This window comes from Gigantopelta aegis, chromosome 1 (assembly GCF_016097555.1).
Source record: "Gigantopelta aegis isolate Gae_Host chromosome 1, Gae_host_genome, whole genome shotgun sequence".
In the NCBI taxonomy this organism is placed as follows: Eukaryota; Metazoa; Mollusca; class Gastropoda; order Neomphalida; family Peltospiridae; genus Gigantopelta; species Gigantopelta aegis.
The window spans coordinates 14,217,920-14,236,299 of record NC_054699.1 but is presented as its reverse complement, the minus strand read 5'-3'; the positions used below and the strand labels follow the sequence as shown (position 1 = coordinate 14,236,299).

Here is an 18,380-nt window from a genome sequence, read left to right as displayed (position 1 = left end):
TGATGATCCTGCATGGATGGATACCTAAAACAATACAAATTGACAGACGGACGGACGGTTGGACATACGGACAACGCCACTTCATAATACGACCTGTAAAATATTGGCGTTACTAAAGGGGGCACTATTTGAAATGTGTTCACACTTACTCGAGTTAAACTGGTTTGACTATACTGGGAATGTCGAGCGTTCACTGTGCAACGGCTATACCCAAAATAATAGAAAAGAATAGATGTTTAAGGACACCCCTAGTAGTCTGGTCGTTGAAGGCGAAAAAGTGGTGGAACTTGGGGGAAAATAGTACAGAACTGATTTTCGTATTATTAGAAGTGCTGGGTTTTGTAGAACATCGTATCCAAAATCTGCTAAAATCCGCTTTGGGGAATGTTGTTTTATAAACGTTTATATATTAAGACATTTTAGGAAATATAAATAAAAATATCCAAAGTGACTTTACGTGTGACGTCATTTGACCAGTGCGCAGCGATTGAAAATACAATGGTAACTAAATGTATCATCGTCCCTTCTGGGGCATAGGCCACTGATTACAGTTTTTCAGAGTTGTCTGTCCTGGGCTCTGGTTTCAAGCTGCCTCCAGGTGTATCCTGTCTTCTTGGTGTCCACCTGGAGGTCCGTTCGACATGTGTTCTTTGGGCGGTCTCTTTTTTCTTCTGCCGTGTGGGTTCCATGTCAGAGCCTGCCTGGTGATATTCGATGTATGACCAACCATCCCCATCGTCTTGTTTAGAATATGTACACACACACACACACACACACACACACACACACACACACACACACACACACACACACACATACACACACACACACATATATATATATATATATATATATATATCATGTATTTCTGATTACTAGTATTGTAATTAAATATGGACCTACTCTTTTTCTCTCCCAATTGACAAACTGAAACAACGTTTGAAATGGCACTTAAATTATTCGACAATATAATTCTTTTAAACATTTGGAAACATAGTAGGCCTGTTATACTATTACAATCTGTTCATAGTGGGAACACAGCACATTTGATGGATAAAACACAGGTTTTGCATCTATAGTATTAGTAAACATAATATAGGATATACAGTACTATTGATTGAGCTAGAATATGGCAAGGTTTAAGTTCATTGCATTGACGACACAGTACCGACACGTTAAAACATAATATTATGCACATAGATTTTCAGCTGTGTTCAGAAAGAAAAGAAAGAAATAACAAAAGTCTTCATTCCAGAGTCTATTCATCTACGGTGACACCCATGGGAAGGTAAACCTTAACGTCTATTTAAATAAATATAGTCCTAAATTAGCAAATTGGCTATTGAGAAAGTTTTAGTATTTGGTCTAAGAAAACAAATACAACATACAGCCGACATAGTTGCGTTGTTTATGATGGGTATGGGTATGAGAAGGTATGTCAATAATAGATGACGAGTACCCGAGTAGAATTAGAAAAAGGTGTAGCTATCGAGAGCATGGAGGTAAATCTAGTATCCGATTATATATGATAGGTGATATCATGAACAGTTTATGATATGCTAAATCCATGGAGGGAGTATCATCAAGCAAAGAATCGTTTGAGCCCCAGAATCTTCCACCAACCGAAAGTTTACTGGCTCATCTACTGGGGTAAACACACAAGCAATGGCTTGGACCCTAAGCGATGGTGTCAAAAATGTCAATTACGAGAGAATTGGATGCAGTATCAGAGGGTTTGCTGGTGTGTTAGAAATAATGTGTGCTCTTATCGCAAAATTGTGTAACAGTTTACGATTATGCCATTCGTGACTAAGGTGGTGCAAGATCTCTGGACATATTGTTTACTTAATAAATTATTTGGAGTCGACATAGTTTCTGCAGATTGTAGACAGTACGAAGGATATGACTCCGAATCTGTCAAAGAATATATATTGTATAAACTATTTGTATGTTTGGACACATCAAACATAAAATATTGGCTGTAAATTCAGTTGAAGAATAATAAGACTTCAACATATATAGATTTGGGGGCACAACTCAAAAAACAAACAACAACCACAACAAAGAAACACAAAAACAAATAACGACCACATAGTATTCCAAAGTACACCAACCAGACACGGATATCAATTTCGTAATGGGTGTGGGGTAACACTAATATAATGTAGTTACGTTTGGTGGCGTTAAAGAAGTCTTCTCATTTTATATAAAAGACAAAATTAATTTTTTACCCCCTGTCCAAATCCCGCACCTGTTAACATTTCCCCCAAAACACAAATATAGTATACATGTTTCTGCACCCACTAAAATGAAATTAAACTCATTATATGTTCATCCATTGATCTCTGTAACACTTTGAAGGCCAGGGATAAGATATACACTTGAATCCGCGCCTGGTGAAGTAAATTATTTTATAACTATAAATAAGTTATTTTCTAGATACATTCAGCCATATATTAACGGATTATGATGCTAAACACACAGTTTTTAATACTTGTGCTTAAGATTCCAATCCGCATAAATTAAGTGTGGATTTAGTTAGGTCCAGCCTAAAAGGTTGGGGGGGGGGGGGGGGCAGGCGACCTGTTACCCCTAAATATATTCATGTGTCACTTTCTTCAGGTTTAAAAAAGAAATCATCAGGTTTGCGCTTTTCTGCGTTGGTCCATGCGCCCTTATTGCCTTCGCCCTCCCCCCTCCCCAAATATATCCTGGATACGCCCCTTCGGCCAGGTCATGCCTGTCCACCCCATTGATGACGAATTGAATTTTAACAACATTGTCTCTCGCTCATATTTAGTACCAATATTCCAGTTAACAGATGTTCTGGGGCCTCATTTCATGCCCGGTTACCCCTTCCATAAACCATGACTCCGCCCCTGAAAACAAGTAGGGAAGCATAAAACAAATGGAACTACATTTCTACACGGATAATAATTAATATCATGATTCCGACTAGTGTATTGAGTTCCACGTATATAGCCTTTGTATTCATTCAATGTGGTAAAATGTGTTGAGTGCGTCGTTAAATAAAACATTTCTTTCTTTCTTTCATTCAATGTGGTAGTCTCCTAAGACTGAGCAACGTCCTTAATAGTATACACAATTACACTGGAATAGTACTATATAGGGCAAAAAACCAATCACTTCTAAACAAAATTCACCCAAGCGGATTTTGGAGATGTTGTTCTACCAGAACATACGCTTCGATTGATATAAAAATAATTTCTATACCATTTTTTCTCCCGGGTCAAACCCTTCATCGACCAGACTATAGCTATACCAACATAAGATGAAAGTGTAGTGATCCAAGACATACAAACAGAAAGGGACTACGAGTCTATTAGGCCGTTGCTAACACACTTACTGCTATTTTGACTCTGTCGTGACTGTCACTTCCACCTTATACTAGATTAACTAAAACAGAATCGGCTAACATTTGGTAATTCTGTCACGTAATCATCTGAGGAAACCCACTACATTTTTCTAAAGCAGCAAGGGATCTTTTATATGCACTTCCCCACAGGCAGGAAAGCACATACCACGGCCTTTGACCAGTGGAACGAGAAAAACCCAATCAGCTAAACGAGTCCACCGAGGCACAGTGTTTTAGCTATACCGGCATATTGAACGGATCGCGTTCACACTTAAATGTTAAACTGGTTTAATTTATACCAGTTTAGTTAAACTAGTTTAAAAATGTAAGCGTGAACGCAGCTTATATCCATTCATTGACTGCAGGGGCGGGACGTAGCTCAATGGTACAGAGCGCGCCTGATGCACGATCGATCTAGGGTCGATTTCCGTCGGTGGGCCCATTTGGCTATTTCTTGTTCCAGCCAGTTCACCACAGCTGGTGTAACAAAGGCCGTGGTATGTACTATCCTGTCAGAACTGTCTCTGGGATAGTGCATATAATTTAAGATCCTTTGCTGCTAATAAAAAAAAATAGCCCATGAAGTGGCTACAGCGGGTTTCCTCGCTCGTCCTTAACAGGAATTCCGACGCCATATAACGGTAAAGATCCCTTGCTGCCTGTCGTAAAAAAGAGTAGCCTTTGTGGCGACAGCGGGTTTCCTCTAAAAAACAGTGTCAGAATGACCATATGTTTGACGTCCAATAGCCGATGATAAGATAAAAAATCAATGTGCTCTAGTGGCGTCATTAAATAAAACACACTTTACTTTACTTTTATATAACGGTAAATAACATGTGTTGAGTGCGTCGTTAAATAAAACCTTTCGATCCTGATTAATAGTTAATTCGAGAAACATAACGAAACATTGATTAAAGTGTGTCTGCTGGTATCTATGTTGCGGTTTGTCAACACATCAGTAAAGCGCAACTATTCTCGAAGGTGAAGAGTTTTACAGTCTGATTTCAGAATCAATTCGACTGAAGATGTTTTTCTTTTTTAATTTTGTTTAAAAAAAATAAGCTTTATAAATAATTTTATTTAACATTAAGCATGATGCAGTTTGTCCGCAACAGCAGCAGTAGCAACAGCACCAGCACCAACAGGAAAAGAAAAACACGAGGAAAAAGCCAATAATTATAAGATGAAAACCGTGGATTTTGTGTCAGTTTTCTGTATGAATGTTTTGTTGCACATCAGTGCTTCTCAACCTACCTGTACACATCTGGAAAACTCGAGAATAAGGAATAAAGAAATAATGGACGTAGGCATAGACATTATAGAGCACAGCTCACTTGTAGATTGTGCGGCGGAATGCAAACTCCGTAACAAAGGCAAATCATTCAGCTTTCAGCGTTCTAATGGAAGATGTAAACTTTTTGGAATTACAATCGAACAAGCCGGGAGCTCAGTTGCAACACAGGTTGGAGCTGTCATACACAATATTGTGGCCTGGCCTTCTGTAAGTATAACTGGCTTCAACAAAAATAAGTAATATAGACTGGCCTTCAATAATTAGCAACATTTACCATAATAACAGTAATATAACTAATAAAGAGAATCGGCTTTCAGTAAAGACCACATCTACAACAGTAAGTAATATAGAAGAGAGAAAGAGAGAGAGAGAGAGAGAGAGAGAGAGAGAGAGAGAGAGAGAGAGAGAGAGAGAGAGAGAGAGAGAGAGAGAGAGAGAGAGAGAGAGAGAGAGCCTACGTTTTTCAAAGAGTACAAATAACCTTCAGTAAATATCAACATCAACAACAATTGCTTAGCTTGACCTTGCCAGAGGAAGGCAATGGCAAAGATGTGCAACGATTCTGGAGTTCCATTCGGAGTAAATTACCGAAACCACACACAAAGACGAGAACTGTGTCTGACAGACAGTCGCTGTGATCATGTCAGGTTACATTACTCTTAGACACAGAAGATTAATTGGCATCTCCGCCATCAGCTGTATCAGAAAATTCATTGGTATTAAAAAATGGAATACTTGTTTAATGGGAAAAAAGAGGAAACGAATATTTTTAAATGACACTTTAGCACATATTTTAAGAGAATGACTGTTTACTGTGTAACATAAGGTTATTTTGACACTTGATTGAGAGAGAGACGGAGAGAGAGAGAGAGAGAGAGAGAGAGAGAGAGAGAGAGAGAGAGAGAGAGAGAGAGAGAGAGAGAGAGAGAGAGAGAGAGAGATAGAGAGAGAGAGGCAACGTTTTCCTATGAATAACAATACCCTTCAGTAAATATGAACATCAACAACAATTGTTGTTAGTAAGTAATAACTTAAGTGAATAATAACTATAATATAAGTAATATTAACATCTCCAAGTATAACTTTATTAGCCGAAGTAATATTGAGGATGAGCTTAATTAAATATCAATATCTACAATAATAGCTTCATATACTTATTATAGATAATTTGACTTAAATGGTTAAATACATGTCTACATATACAGTCATTAGTGACACATATTTAATATATTCGAGTGGTCTGCAAAAAGCCCTATTTTTTTTAGCGAAGAGCATGTTTTTGTTCTTAATTTGTTTTTTTCTTGTTCTGTATTATTCCGGTCAATCTGATTTTTTCAGTATATCTCAATGGCTATTTGGTAAAATTGTGGTGGAACATACGGGCGCTTATTCTCTAATAGGCATGAAAAGTCTCATACGAATTTGCTTAATGTAATAATGTAAATAATGAATTTTGGCAACTAGGTAAATTTACTTTCTCATAAAAATATTGTATGGCTTAAAACTCCTGAAATTTGGCAGTGTGATAGAAATATGGCTTACATAATAGTTGACATAATACGATTTTGCGTATAACGACCACTGGAATTACGCACGCTACACAATATTTCAGCTTTTTGGCTGTTTTTCTTTTAATTCAGCGATTTCTTCAAAACGCTTGCAATGATGTGACTAACAGTTTGCTATCAGTCAGACTCTGGCCCTTTCACCGTGATTTCGAGCTGATTGTAATAAATGACCATTTTGGATTTCGGTGTTTTCCACTGAAAGAGATATATCTCCAAATTTAAATCGCTGCCATGGAGATCTTTAAAGGTAACGTGACCAGCTTGTCCTACCAAATAAACATAATAGCGTGAGTGAGGTAGTCCGACAAAAACAAACATGGCCGCCGGGGATAGGTTAATTAATGACGTCATAAATTTAAAAGTTGCTAAATTTTGCTTCTTTTTTTTTGTTCCTATCAGTAATATATGTTTCTCATTAAACAATTAGAGCAAATTCCAAATTTTTGATTTGTTATTGAGACTTGTTCAAAAGTAAAACGTATTGACGTAAATTGCAAAATGTATTTTATTTATCATTTCCCTCCCCTATATTTGAAGCCCTATAAGTATACTTTTGTTCAGAATACAACATTGGTATTTCCATTAATAGTATTCCAGGCATACAATACTCCACATGGATATTTCCATTAATAGTATTCCGGGCATACAACACTCCATATGGATATTTCCATTAATAGTATTCCGGGCATACAACACTCCATATGGATATTTCAATTAAGAGTATTCCGGGAATACAACACTCCATATGGATATTTCGTATTTGGTACCAAAGTTGAGAAAGACTGATTTGTTAGTGCCCTCCAAGACCACACATATAACTTATTATTATTATTATTATTATTATTATTATTATTATTATTATTATTATTTAAAATAAACTACCAGGGTTCCATTTACAGAATATGACATTAAATTTGTGTGTCTGTGCATAAGTGTACGAGGGATGGGGGCGGGGGGGGGGGGGGGCAACTGCCCCGCCCAAACCTAGAGAAAATCCGCAAAGTCGGGCAAAATGAGCTGTCCTGAACACTTTTCATCATGTATTTCCATCATTCTAACATAATATTAGGTGTAATTCGTGATGATTCGATTGAAACCCTATATAGCTGTTTGGCAGTAATGTTAAAATGAATACATGTTGTAATGGAGATTCGGGCTCTTTTGTTTAATTCGGGCAAAAATCGGCCTGCCCTCCTACAACAATAGGAGCTCGTACCCCCCCCCCCCTCTTTCTCTCTCTCTCTCTCTCTCTCTCTCTCTCTCTCTCTCTCTCTCTCTCTCTCTCCCTCCCTCTCCTCTCCCTCTCTCTCTCTCTCTCTCTCTCTCTCTCTCTCTCTCTCTCTCTCTCTCTCTCTCTCTCTCTCTCTCTCTCTTGCTCTCTCTCTGTCTCTCTTTCTCTCTCTCTCTTGCTCTCTCTCTGTTGTATGTGTATGTGTGCGTGTGCGTGTATGTGTTCAGGATATATTGATTTTTCTATTAATAATATATTGCGAATAAAGCACTCCGTATGGATGTTTCGTAGTTTGTACCATATTTGTGAAATTTCCCGACTGCCTTCTAAGACCACGCATGCAACTTATTTTAGAACAATATTTTTTTATAAAGGTTTAGTGGGATACTGAATTAAAAAAGCTACACTTCAAAACTGATCAGTCATTCCTCATCCTTAGCAACAGTGCAATCAGAGTAGATAATTGTCTTAAGGGTTTTGTGGGATGCTGAATTCGAAATTTCATATTTGGATAATATTAGATAACAGCTAAAAGACCGTTTCATCGCTGCTTTGTAGCTTTAATTTATGATTGTTTGTATTTTAGAGAATAGCCGGACCTTGTGCGAACCACAACTGTCTCAGCACTGACATTTGTGAACCGACCAGCCAGTCTTCAGTGCAATGCGTCACAGTCTGTAAGTACAATGACGGTTCCAAAACGTTTTAGAAAGGGAGAGATCTAGTGGACTATAATATGCTGCCTGAAATGCTGGTACGAAAATTGATAAAAGAACAGTTCTGAAAATCAAAACACAGAGAATACTACATGAATGGCCATTAGATGCCATTTACCATATTAGTGGCGTCGAAAGTGTGTGTGTGTGGGGGGGGGGGGGGGGGGGAGGCGCGCGCGCACACACGCACACACACGTGTGTGTTTCTGTGTGTGTGTGTTTCTGTGTGTGTGTGTATAAGCCATCGCTGTTTCTACTGGATCAAGAAAAGAAATTGTTTTCGTCTTTGAAACACATGAAAAGTGTTCTTGCTATTAGACATATTGATTTTCATCTTTCATTATTAAAAGTATTTTGTTATAAACTGAATTAGTTTCAAAATAATCATACGAAGATCACATATTAAGATATATCTATACAAGCCTCCGTCAAAATGGTGTATTGGCAATGTCATGACTACTACCATTAATCAGTGAGGTATTTACCAGCGTTACCTTTGTAAAATTGATTTATTTCTTGTGCAAAATATAAAGGGTACACACTTAATGCTTCACATTGGACACGTTCCCTTGAGACAGTTTCTGCTAATCACTTATTGATAATACGAGAATAAACTTGAATTCGCGTCATGCATAATCCCTAGCTACTGTCAATGACAACTTATCTTCAGTGTGAACTTTTTGCGTTTTGTAAATCAACTCCGGAATGGATTGAATGCGTGGTGGGTGCTGAAAGGTGTGTAACGTTTAACAAGTTCATCTACAATTTTTAAGGAGGAGGTTCAAATAAATTCAGTGTATTGATTTTCCAATAACTGGATGTTTTGGAAACATCGAAATTCAAATGGTGTTCTATGCACCTATTGTCCTCTTGGACAACATGTTGCCATGTTTGTAGGTACTTTTTTTCTTCTTTTTATATTTATTTATTTATTTGTTTTGGGGTGGGGGTGGGGCGGGCAGCAGATGTTTGGTCAAATTGAACGAAAATGCCCGAACCCGGATAACAATGTTTATCTCTACGCATTTACATGATGAAAAATATCAGACCAGCTGATTTATCCCGAATATCGCTATCGTTTTTGGATTTGCTCCAGAAGTTGGACTGGGTAACATATTAACGTGCCTATATTCAATTAAGGTTCAAGCACGTCTCTCCCGGGCACAATATCTGACTTCGGCAGTGAGTTGGTCTGGGGCAGAAGGAAGGGGGAGGGGGTGGGGGTGGAGTAGAGTTGAAAATGGGCAGACATTTGAAAATAGCAATTAGTAAAAGAGCTAATAGAATTTAAAAAAAAGAAGATAAAAAGTTACAAGCCGAATATTTATATAAATTAGAGCATCTTAGAAGGGCAGTCCAAAAATAAATAAGAGAATGAAGAGAGGATTGGACTATTTAATAATATTTAAAAAAAAGAAGTAATTTCGACATAACGTTTTTGAATGATGGTCAATAAATTTAAAGTCCGATATATATGTCCACGAGATTGGCCTCGTTAAGGCGGTTAGCGTGCACAGCTTGTAGGAAACCCCTAGATTGATAGTCATTAGACAATGAAGGTGTAGTGCTGTGCTGAAATACAGATCTTAAGAAGCCGGATCCGTCTGAACGAGAGAGACTCCAGCAGTTGCGCAAGCAATCTCGTACGTTTATGCCCCTAGATCTGCACCTGTAAATACTTGCAGAGTGAATTGGCGGTGCAATTAAGACATAAGTGAACACCTTCCTTCTCGTTGTTAGAGATGAATGTTCTTAAATCAATACTAGACAAACTTTTCACGCAACGAGTTGTAAAATGAATGGTATAAATCAGCCACGAATATGTTAAGTCTCTTTCCAACCAATATACAGTTATCGTGGGATTGTGGTGAAATGTTTTGTCAGTGCAAGTAGTTATAATTCATGCCGGGACGTTTGAAATCACACGAGGGGAAGCTTGCTGATAATGTTTTAGTTTGAACCGTTATGGACAAACCATGGAAACAGTGTACACTATTGTCAATAGTATTATAATAAAAAGTTAACGTTTGTTTTGTTTAACGACACCACTACAGCACATCGATTTATGAATCATCGGTTACTGGATGTCAATCATTTGGTAATTTTGACATATAGTCTTAGAGAGGAAACCAGCTACATGTTTCCATTGGTTGCAAGGGATCTTTTATATGCACCATCCCAAAGACAGGATAGCACATGCCATGACCTTTGATATATCAGTCGTGGTGCACTGGCTGGAACGAGACTAGCCCAGTGGTAACACCGACGGGGATTGATCCTTGACCGACCGCGCATGAAGCGAGCGCTTTACCACTGGGGGAAGGCCCGCTGTGTTATAGTAGTGGGAGATATATCTGATTTTAACTGGAATGCGTTTAGAAACATAGGTTTTTTAATAATAATTATTATTGACAGATAGAAGGAAGATAAGTGAAAATAAAGTTATTTATTTTGTCTTTATAAACTGTGTTATTTTATCCTCCAGACTGTCCATCCATTCCAAATGTTCTGCACGCTAAAGCCGACTTTATCACAACCTACGAGACGACAAAAGTAGGAAGTGAACTGTCTTACACGTGTGATATTAACTTCCACCCAGTAGGTAACAGAACCTGTATCCCAAACGGAACATGGTCTGACTTCAGATGTGAACCTGGTAAGTGTTCATGCATTCTTAATTTACTTTACTGTCTCAGGACTGATATATCAAATGGACGTGATATGTGTTGGCAAGTCTTCTGGATGATGCATATAAAAGATCCCTTGCTAAACAGGTAAAGTATGTTTTGTTTACCGACACCACTAGAGCGAATTGATTTATTAATGATCGGCTATTGGATATCAATCATTTGGTAATTTTGACATAGAGGAAACTCGCTACCTTTTTCATTAGATGCAAGGGATCTTAAACAGGATAACACATACCACGGCCTTTGATATACTAGTCATGGTGCACTGGCGGGGATCGAAGATCTATTGCTAGGTAACGAACACTTATTTATAAACACATACTAAAAGCATGTCTATGTAGGGCTATATAGTTGTCAAGGTGTTCTAGTTAAGACGCCTGTAATACCCGAAGCAACTATTAAAATACATGGTGTCTTTAATTGCTCGTAATGGGGGACGTAGCCCAGTGGTAAAGCGATCGCTTGGTGCGCCATCGGTCTGGGATCGATTCCTGTCGGTGGCCCGTGGGCTAGTTTTCGTCCCAGTCAGTGTGCCACAACTGGTATATCAAATGCCGTGGTATGCGCTATCCTATCTGTGAGATGGTGCATATAAAAGATCCCTTGCTACTAATGGAAAAATATAGCGGGTTTCTTCTCTATGGCTGTGTCAAAAATGACGATATGTTTGACACCCAATAGCCGATGATTAATAAATCAATGTGCTCAAGTGGTGTCGTTAAACAAAACAAACTTCTTAATTGCTTGTAAATTATTATTATGGCGTTGTACTAATTGGGCTAATAGGCAGCTCGCCAACGTAGTAGAAACCATCTTCATGATTAGGTACTAGACGTCAAAGTACCAATTAACTAATTGTAATTAAGGTACATAGGAATAAATAAATATATAAACTTTACTGTTATATAGCTGAAAGTATAGCACTGTGATAATATAATGACGTTAGCATCTGACAAACAGTCGGTTACTGGGTCAAAATATTTGCAAAATTCCGCGTTGAAATGAACGATGCAAAAACCATACAGTTGAAAATCTAATCCAATGTAAACTAGTCGAGTGACAAGTGATTAGCTTCAAGTATCATGTTATGCCATTTCATTTCAACTTGTTTTCGTGCTTATATCCAATTTAAGGTTCAAACACACTGTCCTGGGCACACACCTCAGTTATCTGGGCTGTCTGTCCAGGACAGTAGGTCAGTTGTTAGTTGTTAGTGGTTAGTCGTACACCTTACCCATTGAGTTATTAAATCTCGTTCTGGGTGGTAGCCAGTACCGGGCTGCGAACCCAGTACCTACCAGCCTTATGTCTGATGGCTTAACGACGACACCACCGAGGCCGGTCGTCAGCTTTTGGGAACCGGTACCGGGCTGCTAACCCAGTACCTACCAGCCTTATGTCCATTTGATGTCAAACGTTTGGTAATTCTGACATGTAGTCATCAGAAGAAACCCGCTACATTTTTTACATTAGCAGCAAGGGATTTTTTTTTATATGCACTTTGCTACAGACAGAAACGCACATACCATGGCCTTTGACCGGTCGTGGTGCACTGGTTGGTAAGTGAAAAATATCATTCGGTTGAATGGATTCACCGATGTGGTTCGATCCCGCGACACAAACACCAGATTCTATTTCTCTGGATAATTAGAAGATATGTTTTATTTGTAGATGTCTGTCCTGCTTTTTGTGACCCATCTCAAAACAAGTGTTACTCCATCTTTTATGATGAGAACAAAACATGGACTGATGCCCTAGCAACCTGCGCGGTCAATGGATCTCTGGTTGATATAAAAACACGCTCGGATTACAGTTTCTTAAACAAAACAGTGCGGTGAGTATGTCAACGGTACAATTTACTTGTTTAAGGTCTGTCATGTGGAGACTTTAAACTGGCCAAACTAGTTTTGGGGGATTCGGACGAAGTTTGGAGTTTCATATGGAGTTTCTGGTGGTGCAAAAACAAAATAGAAAAAGGGTCCACTTGGTTCATATTCGAACCCCCCCGGTTTAGATCACGCTTCGCCCCTGGAATGCATCTTTTTTTTTCTTCACATTACCTTATTCAAAGATACCATTTGGACCAAGATAATTATTTTGTCTTTCAGACTTACACTGGTGTCAGTGACGCTGATAACTACTGAGTTTGCATCCTATTACTGATGTAACTGAAAGTCCTGACCGTAGGCCCTTGGTTCCTATAAGGAGTAGTCTTAGGAACCGTAGTTATAACCAGTTTCATATATGAGTTTTTTATCTAGGACTTGTATTCTTACCAGGACTTAAATTCCTAGGAATCCAGGGGAACGTCTATCTCAACATCCACTAACAACCATATATCTCGTTCAGTACGTAAATTGATTCTTTCTCCTCACCCATTAGCAACTGCAACCCTTTCCAGTATGGCGAACAATTGAATTGTCTGTCACTAAAGCTCGCTAGAAGGATTGACTTTCTTGAGACGAGAGACCGGCCTCGGTGGCGTCGTGGCAGGCCATCGGTCTACAGGCTGGTAGGTACTGGGTTCGGATCCCAGTCGAGGCATGGGATTTTTAATCCAGATACCGACTCCAAACCCTGAGTGAGTGCTCCGCAAGGCTCAATGGGTAGGTGTAAACCACTTGCACCGACCAGTGATCCATAAATGGTTCAACAAATTCCATGGTTTGTGCTATCCTGCCTGTGGGAAGCGCAAATAAAAGATCCCTTGCTGCCTGTCGTAAAAAAGAGTAGCCTATGTGGCGACAGCGGGTTTCCTCTAAAAAAACAGTGTCAGAATGACCATATGTTTGACGTCCAATAGCCGATGATAAGATAAAAAATCAATGTGCACTAGTGGCGTCGTTAAATAAAACACACTTTACTTTACTTTTTCTTGAGACGAGAGTCAGAAAAACCACCTTCTAAAAGACGAGTCCCAGATATATTTTTTGGTTAAATGATACTGATAATGTTATTATAATTATTATAAAATTCACTACATTTTATTTTTTGGTACAATGACGTCACTCCTCTCAGCTGATATATGTTATGTCACTAAAAGGAATACAAGCTGTGTACGAGGAAATGTATGAGTATGGAGATATTTGGCTAACGAATATTAAGCAGGAATTAGATACGCTTGGGCTAAGTTATATGTGGAAATCGACCCATACCCATATCTGTTTTTATTACATAATTAAAGAAAGAATATTTGATGTATTTAAACAAAAATCCTACAGTTTAATAACAGCGTCGCCAAAAGGATCACTATATAAACACTTAATAAAGGAATATCAATTACAAACATATCTGACGAAGCCAATTGATTCACGTAATATAAAAGAAATAACAAAAATGAGAATTTGTGCACACAGGCTAAATATTGAAGCTGGTAGGTACAAAAATATCGAGAGAACAAAAAGAGTATGTACATTATGTAATATTAATGAGATTGAGGATGAGTTTCATTTTATTCTTCAGTGTCCACGATACGAAACTTTAAGAAATAGATTTATTAAGAAATACTACTCCAAGAACCCCAGTGCTTTTAAACTAATACAGCTATTGTCAACTAGAAACAATAAGGAGATAAATAGCCTTAGCAAATACTTACTACAGGCGAACAGAATGAGGGATATGCTATTACTACAAACAACTTAATATACTCTTCAAAAGAAGAAACGCAAAACCACATTGTCGTAACATTTGGAGAATTGATTTCATTATTGAATGGTGAGTCCTATAATTACCAAATGTTGCAGGATTGTTCACAATTCACTCTAGTCCATTGTAAGTGATAGGACACACCACCAAGGTCAAGGTCATCTGGAGTCAATACCGGGTGTGGCCTCCGCGTGTGTTGACAACTGCCTGGCACCGCCTGCCCATTGAAGCAACCAGAGTACGGATGACGTCCCGGGGGATGGTGGCCCACTCGGCCTGCAAGGCTGCTGCCAGCTCGGGCAGTGTCTGGGGCTGTGGTTGTCGCTGTCGGAGGCGTCGGTCCAACTCGTCCCATAGATGCTCAATTGGGTTCAAATCCGGTGATATCGATGGCCAAGGAAGGACATTAATGTTGTTGTTCTGTAGGAAAGCCGTTGTGAGACGTGCTGTGTGAGGCCTGGCGTTGTCATGTTGGAACACTGCGTTGGCGTTGGCCATAACTGGAACGATGTGTGGCCGGAGGATCTGGTCAATGTAGCCCTGTGCATTCAGGTTGCCCTGCACGTGGACCAGGTCAGTTCTGCCAGTGTGTGAGATGGCTGCCCACACCATGACACTACCCCCGCCGAATCTGTCCACTTCCTGCACGCAGTTTGCCGCATAACGTTCACCACGACGCCTATACACGCGACATCTTCCATCATGACATCGGAGCAGAAATCGGGACTCGTCACTGAACCACACCTGTCTCCATCGCAGTTGAGGCCATTGTCGATGAATCTGGCACCACTGCAGTCGGAGTCGACGGTGTTGTGGTGTTAAGATGACACCTCGAACTGGACGTCTGGCACGAATTCCTACCTCACGTAGGCGGTTCCGTACGGTCTGGTCGGATATCCTGCGCAAACCTGGTATTGCTGCGGCTGTGGAGGTGGCAATAGTCAATCGTTCCCGAAGGTGGCGTACCCGGATGTAGCGGTCCTGCCCGGGGGTAGTGACCCGTGGTCGACCGGATCTAGGGAGGTCACGTGTTGATCCATGTTGCTGGTAACGGTCCCACAGTCTGGAGATGGTGCTTGGGGACACATGGAATGCCCTGGCAACGGCCGTTCTGGATTCGCCTGCGTCTAGTCGGCCGATGGCATTGTTTCTCTGCGGTTCACTGAGACGTGGCATGTCCTGGATTGTCAACTGTCGGCCAGATACAGAGGCCAGGCAAGCGAACACCCTGCACTTTTATACTGTCGGTGTTCATGTTGCACGTGCAGACAACGCACGTGCAGTGGTGACATGGTTTGCACGTGGCTGCGTTTTTGCGAATATTCACATTTTGGAACTTTATTGTACAGTAGCTGCGTTTTATCGAATGTAACCGTGGGAATGTGTTTGGGACATGCAATGACCTTATATTCACAAAGCATGAACCGGTAGGAAACATAAAATCGGAGTTATAACCCATTTGTACCCTTTTGCGTTTCTTTTTTTGAAGAGTATATATCTATATTTGTGTAATCCATATTGCCGATTGTTTATATATAGATATAGATGGATTGTTTTATCGGTATATGTGTATGTATTTATGTAAGTCATTCTTCACCATTGTTCCGCACTATTGTACATAATATTGTATTTCATTGTTATAATGCTGATAAGTTGGAAAACTTAACGCAATAAAGAACTTGAACTTGAAGTTGAGCGTTACATAGTACGTGACGTCAGGTACTACCTTTACCTTTGACGTAATCTACAGATTGCAACGGCCGTCTAGCTACTAAACGACAAATTGACCAATGAAAAGGGCGCATTGCACTCGAGAGGACGTGTGCTAGACGGTTTTTCTAGCACGACTTTCTAGCACTATTCTACTGGTTGACTGAACAAGAAACTATCGTTCTCTCCTGTTTACATCAACCAAGCATTTGTCTCTCTCTTAGACCAAGCATATCTTTTCTTTCCTATTATACTAACCAAACACACCAGTTCGCCTATTATATTAATCAAACATACCTGTTCTCTCAATGGGTAGCTGTAAATCCACTACACCTAACATCTAACATCTACAACTGACCCGGAGCCCAGATAGCTGACTTGTGTGCCCAGGACATCGTGCTTGAACCTTAATTGGATATAAACACGAAAATAAATTGAAATGCATGAAATAAACAACCAAACAAACAACAGAAATCAAAATAAAACAAAACCCAACATCAATCCCCACAAACATCAGTAAAAATAAAAGAGAAAGGGGAAAAAAAGCCCCCAACAAAAACAAAACAAAACAACAAAAACAAAACCAAGCATACAAAAAACAATGAAACACCATCTAAGTTAGACCACCTCGTCATTTATTATTTATTTTGTGTTTGTTTTTTCTCTGTTTGTAGGAGAGGAGAGATATTTTGGATTGGCCTGAATAACATCAATGACGTCGACGCTTGGACGTGGACAGATGGAAGAACCGTCAGTTACTCAAACTGGGGGACGTCCTCTCCTGACCCTAGCAAACACTGCGTGACCTGGGACAGTACTAGCGGGAAATACCAGAGCAGAGATTGCAACGAGGGACACCTGTACATATGCCGAATTTATCCGGGTAAGTGCTAAAAGCACGATCATCACTGGCTCAGCCAGGGCTCTGATATTTAAAGATATCTTAACGCAACGATATCGAAAACAGCCATTATTAATTACGAGTACATTGCACAATGCGTTTTGTCATAATTAAAATTAATGCATATTATACTGAACTGTCAGTATAGAAGTTTACACACACGTTACTATCAGTATAGAAGTCTACATACACGTATATTGTCAAGATATGAACTGTAGTGCTGCAACGATAAACCCTTTAACCGATGTCACATATAATTTGCACTCACTTGCATTTACACTCTCCAGTCAACATTTTACGTAGGATAAGCACTCCCCAGTGTATATCACACATGCAATAAACACTTCACAGTCTATATTATATGTATAATATGCACTCCCCAAGGCACCAAAACATTCTTGGATGCCCTTGCAAATTTATAGAATAAAAATTATTAATAATAACTCATCTTGTATGGCGATGCCAGAATCTCTCTACCAACTCCTTGCATCCCTAACCTCCGATTAATAAAACATGAATGGATAAATACAGTCAAGGCTGGTCTAACAGCCACCTGTATATCTGTATATAACGGCCATCTGTACTAAACGGTCATTTTTGCCAGGTCAGTTGAATTGCCTTTATACAGGTTCGACTATATATATATATATATATATATATATATATACACGTACGCACGCACGCACGCACGCACACACACACATGGAAACGACATTGCTAATTAATTCCTTTTAACAGTAGTTCGTTGTACACATTAAAAGCAAGAAGTTGACGTCAGCAATATTGAATTTGTCTCATTAAAAACAGCTTACGTGTAGCATACACAACTTCGGATGAAAAGTTCATTTAATCACGTTTTTTTTAAAATATTATTTTTTGGTTGTTGAAGTTGTAATTTGTTTTTGTCTTCTTACTTAGCAGCAGCCTCTTAACTTTCATTATGGTTATTCCCTTTAACTATAGTTTGTCGAACAATAGCATCAGGTGTCAACTGCTCAGTGAAGATAATTGCTTAATCATTCAGACTGAAAAAAAAATTGATATATATATATATATATATATATATATATATATATATATACACATTTATATATATATATATATATATATACACATATATATATATATACACATTTATATATATATGCTATTTCATTGTTTTATTCGAACACGATTTATATATCAACGAGTTACGTGTGAAAACCATATTATCACGAATGGCGAAGCTATGAGTGAAAATATGGTTTTC

General features: G+C 39.0%; 1 protein-coding gene across 1 annotated transcript in view; it reads left to right on the top strand.

Annotated features, from left to right (window-relative positions):
- The first annotated feature begins 1,448 nt into the window (after positions 1-1,448).
- The window catches only part of LOC121368441 (macrophage mannose receptor 1-like), a 32,864-nt gene continuing 15,932 nt past the window's right edge, over positions 1,449-18,380 (top strand). Inside the window, exons 1-5 of the mRNA XM_041493207.1 lie at positions 1,449-1,502; positions 8,056-8,146; positions 10,671-10,841; positions 12,547-12,709; positions 16,905-17,113. Of these exons, the coding sequence (XP_041349141.1) occupies positions 1,449-1,502; positions 8,056-8,146; positions 10,671-10,841; positions 12,547-12,709; positions 16,905-17,113 (688 nt within the window). The remainder of the gene's footprint in view (positions 1,503-8,055; positions 8,147-10,670; positions 10,842-12,546; positions 12,710-16,904; positions 17,114-18,380) is intronic.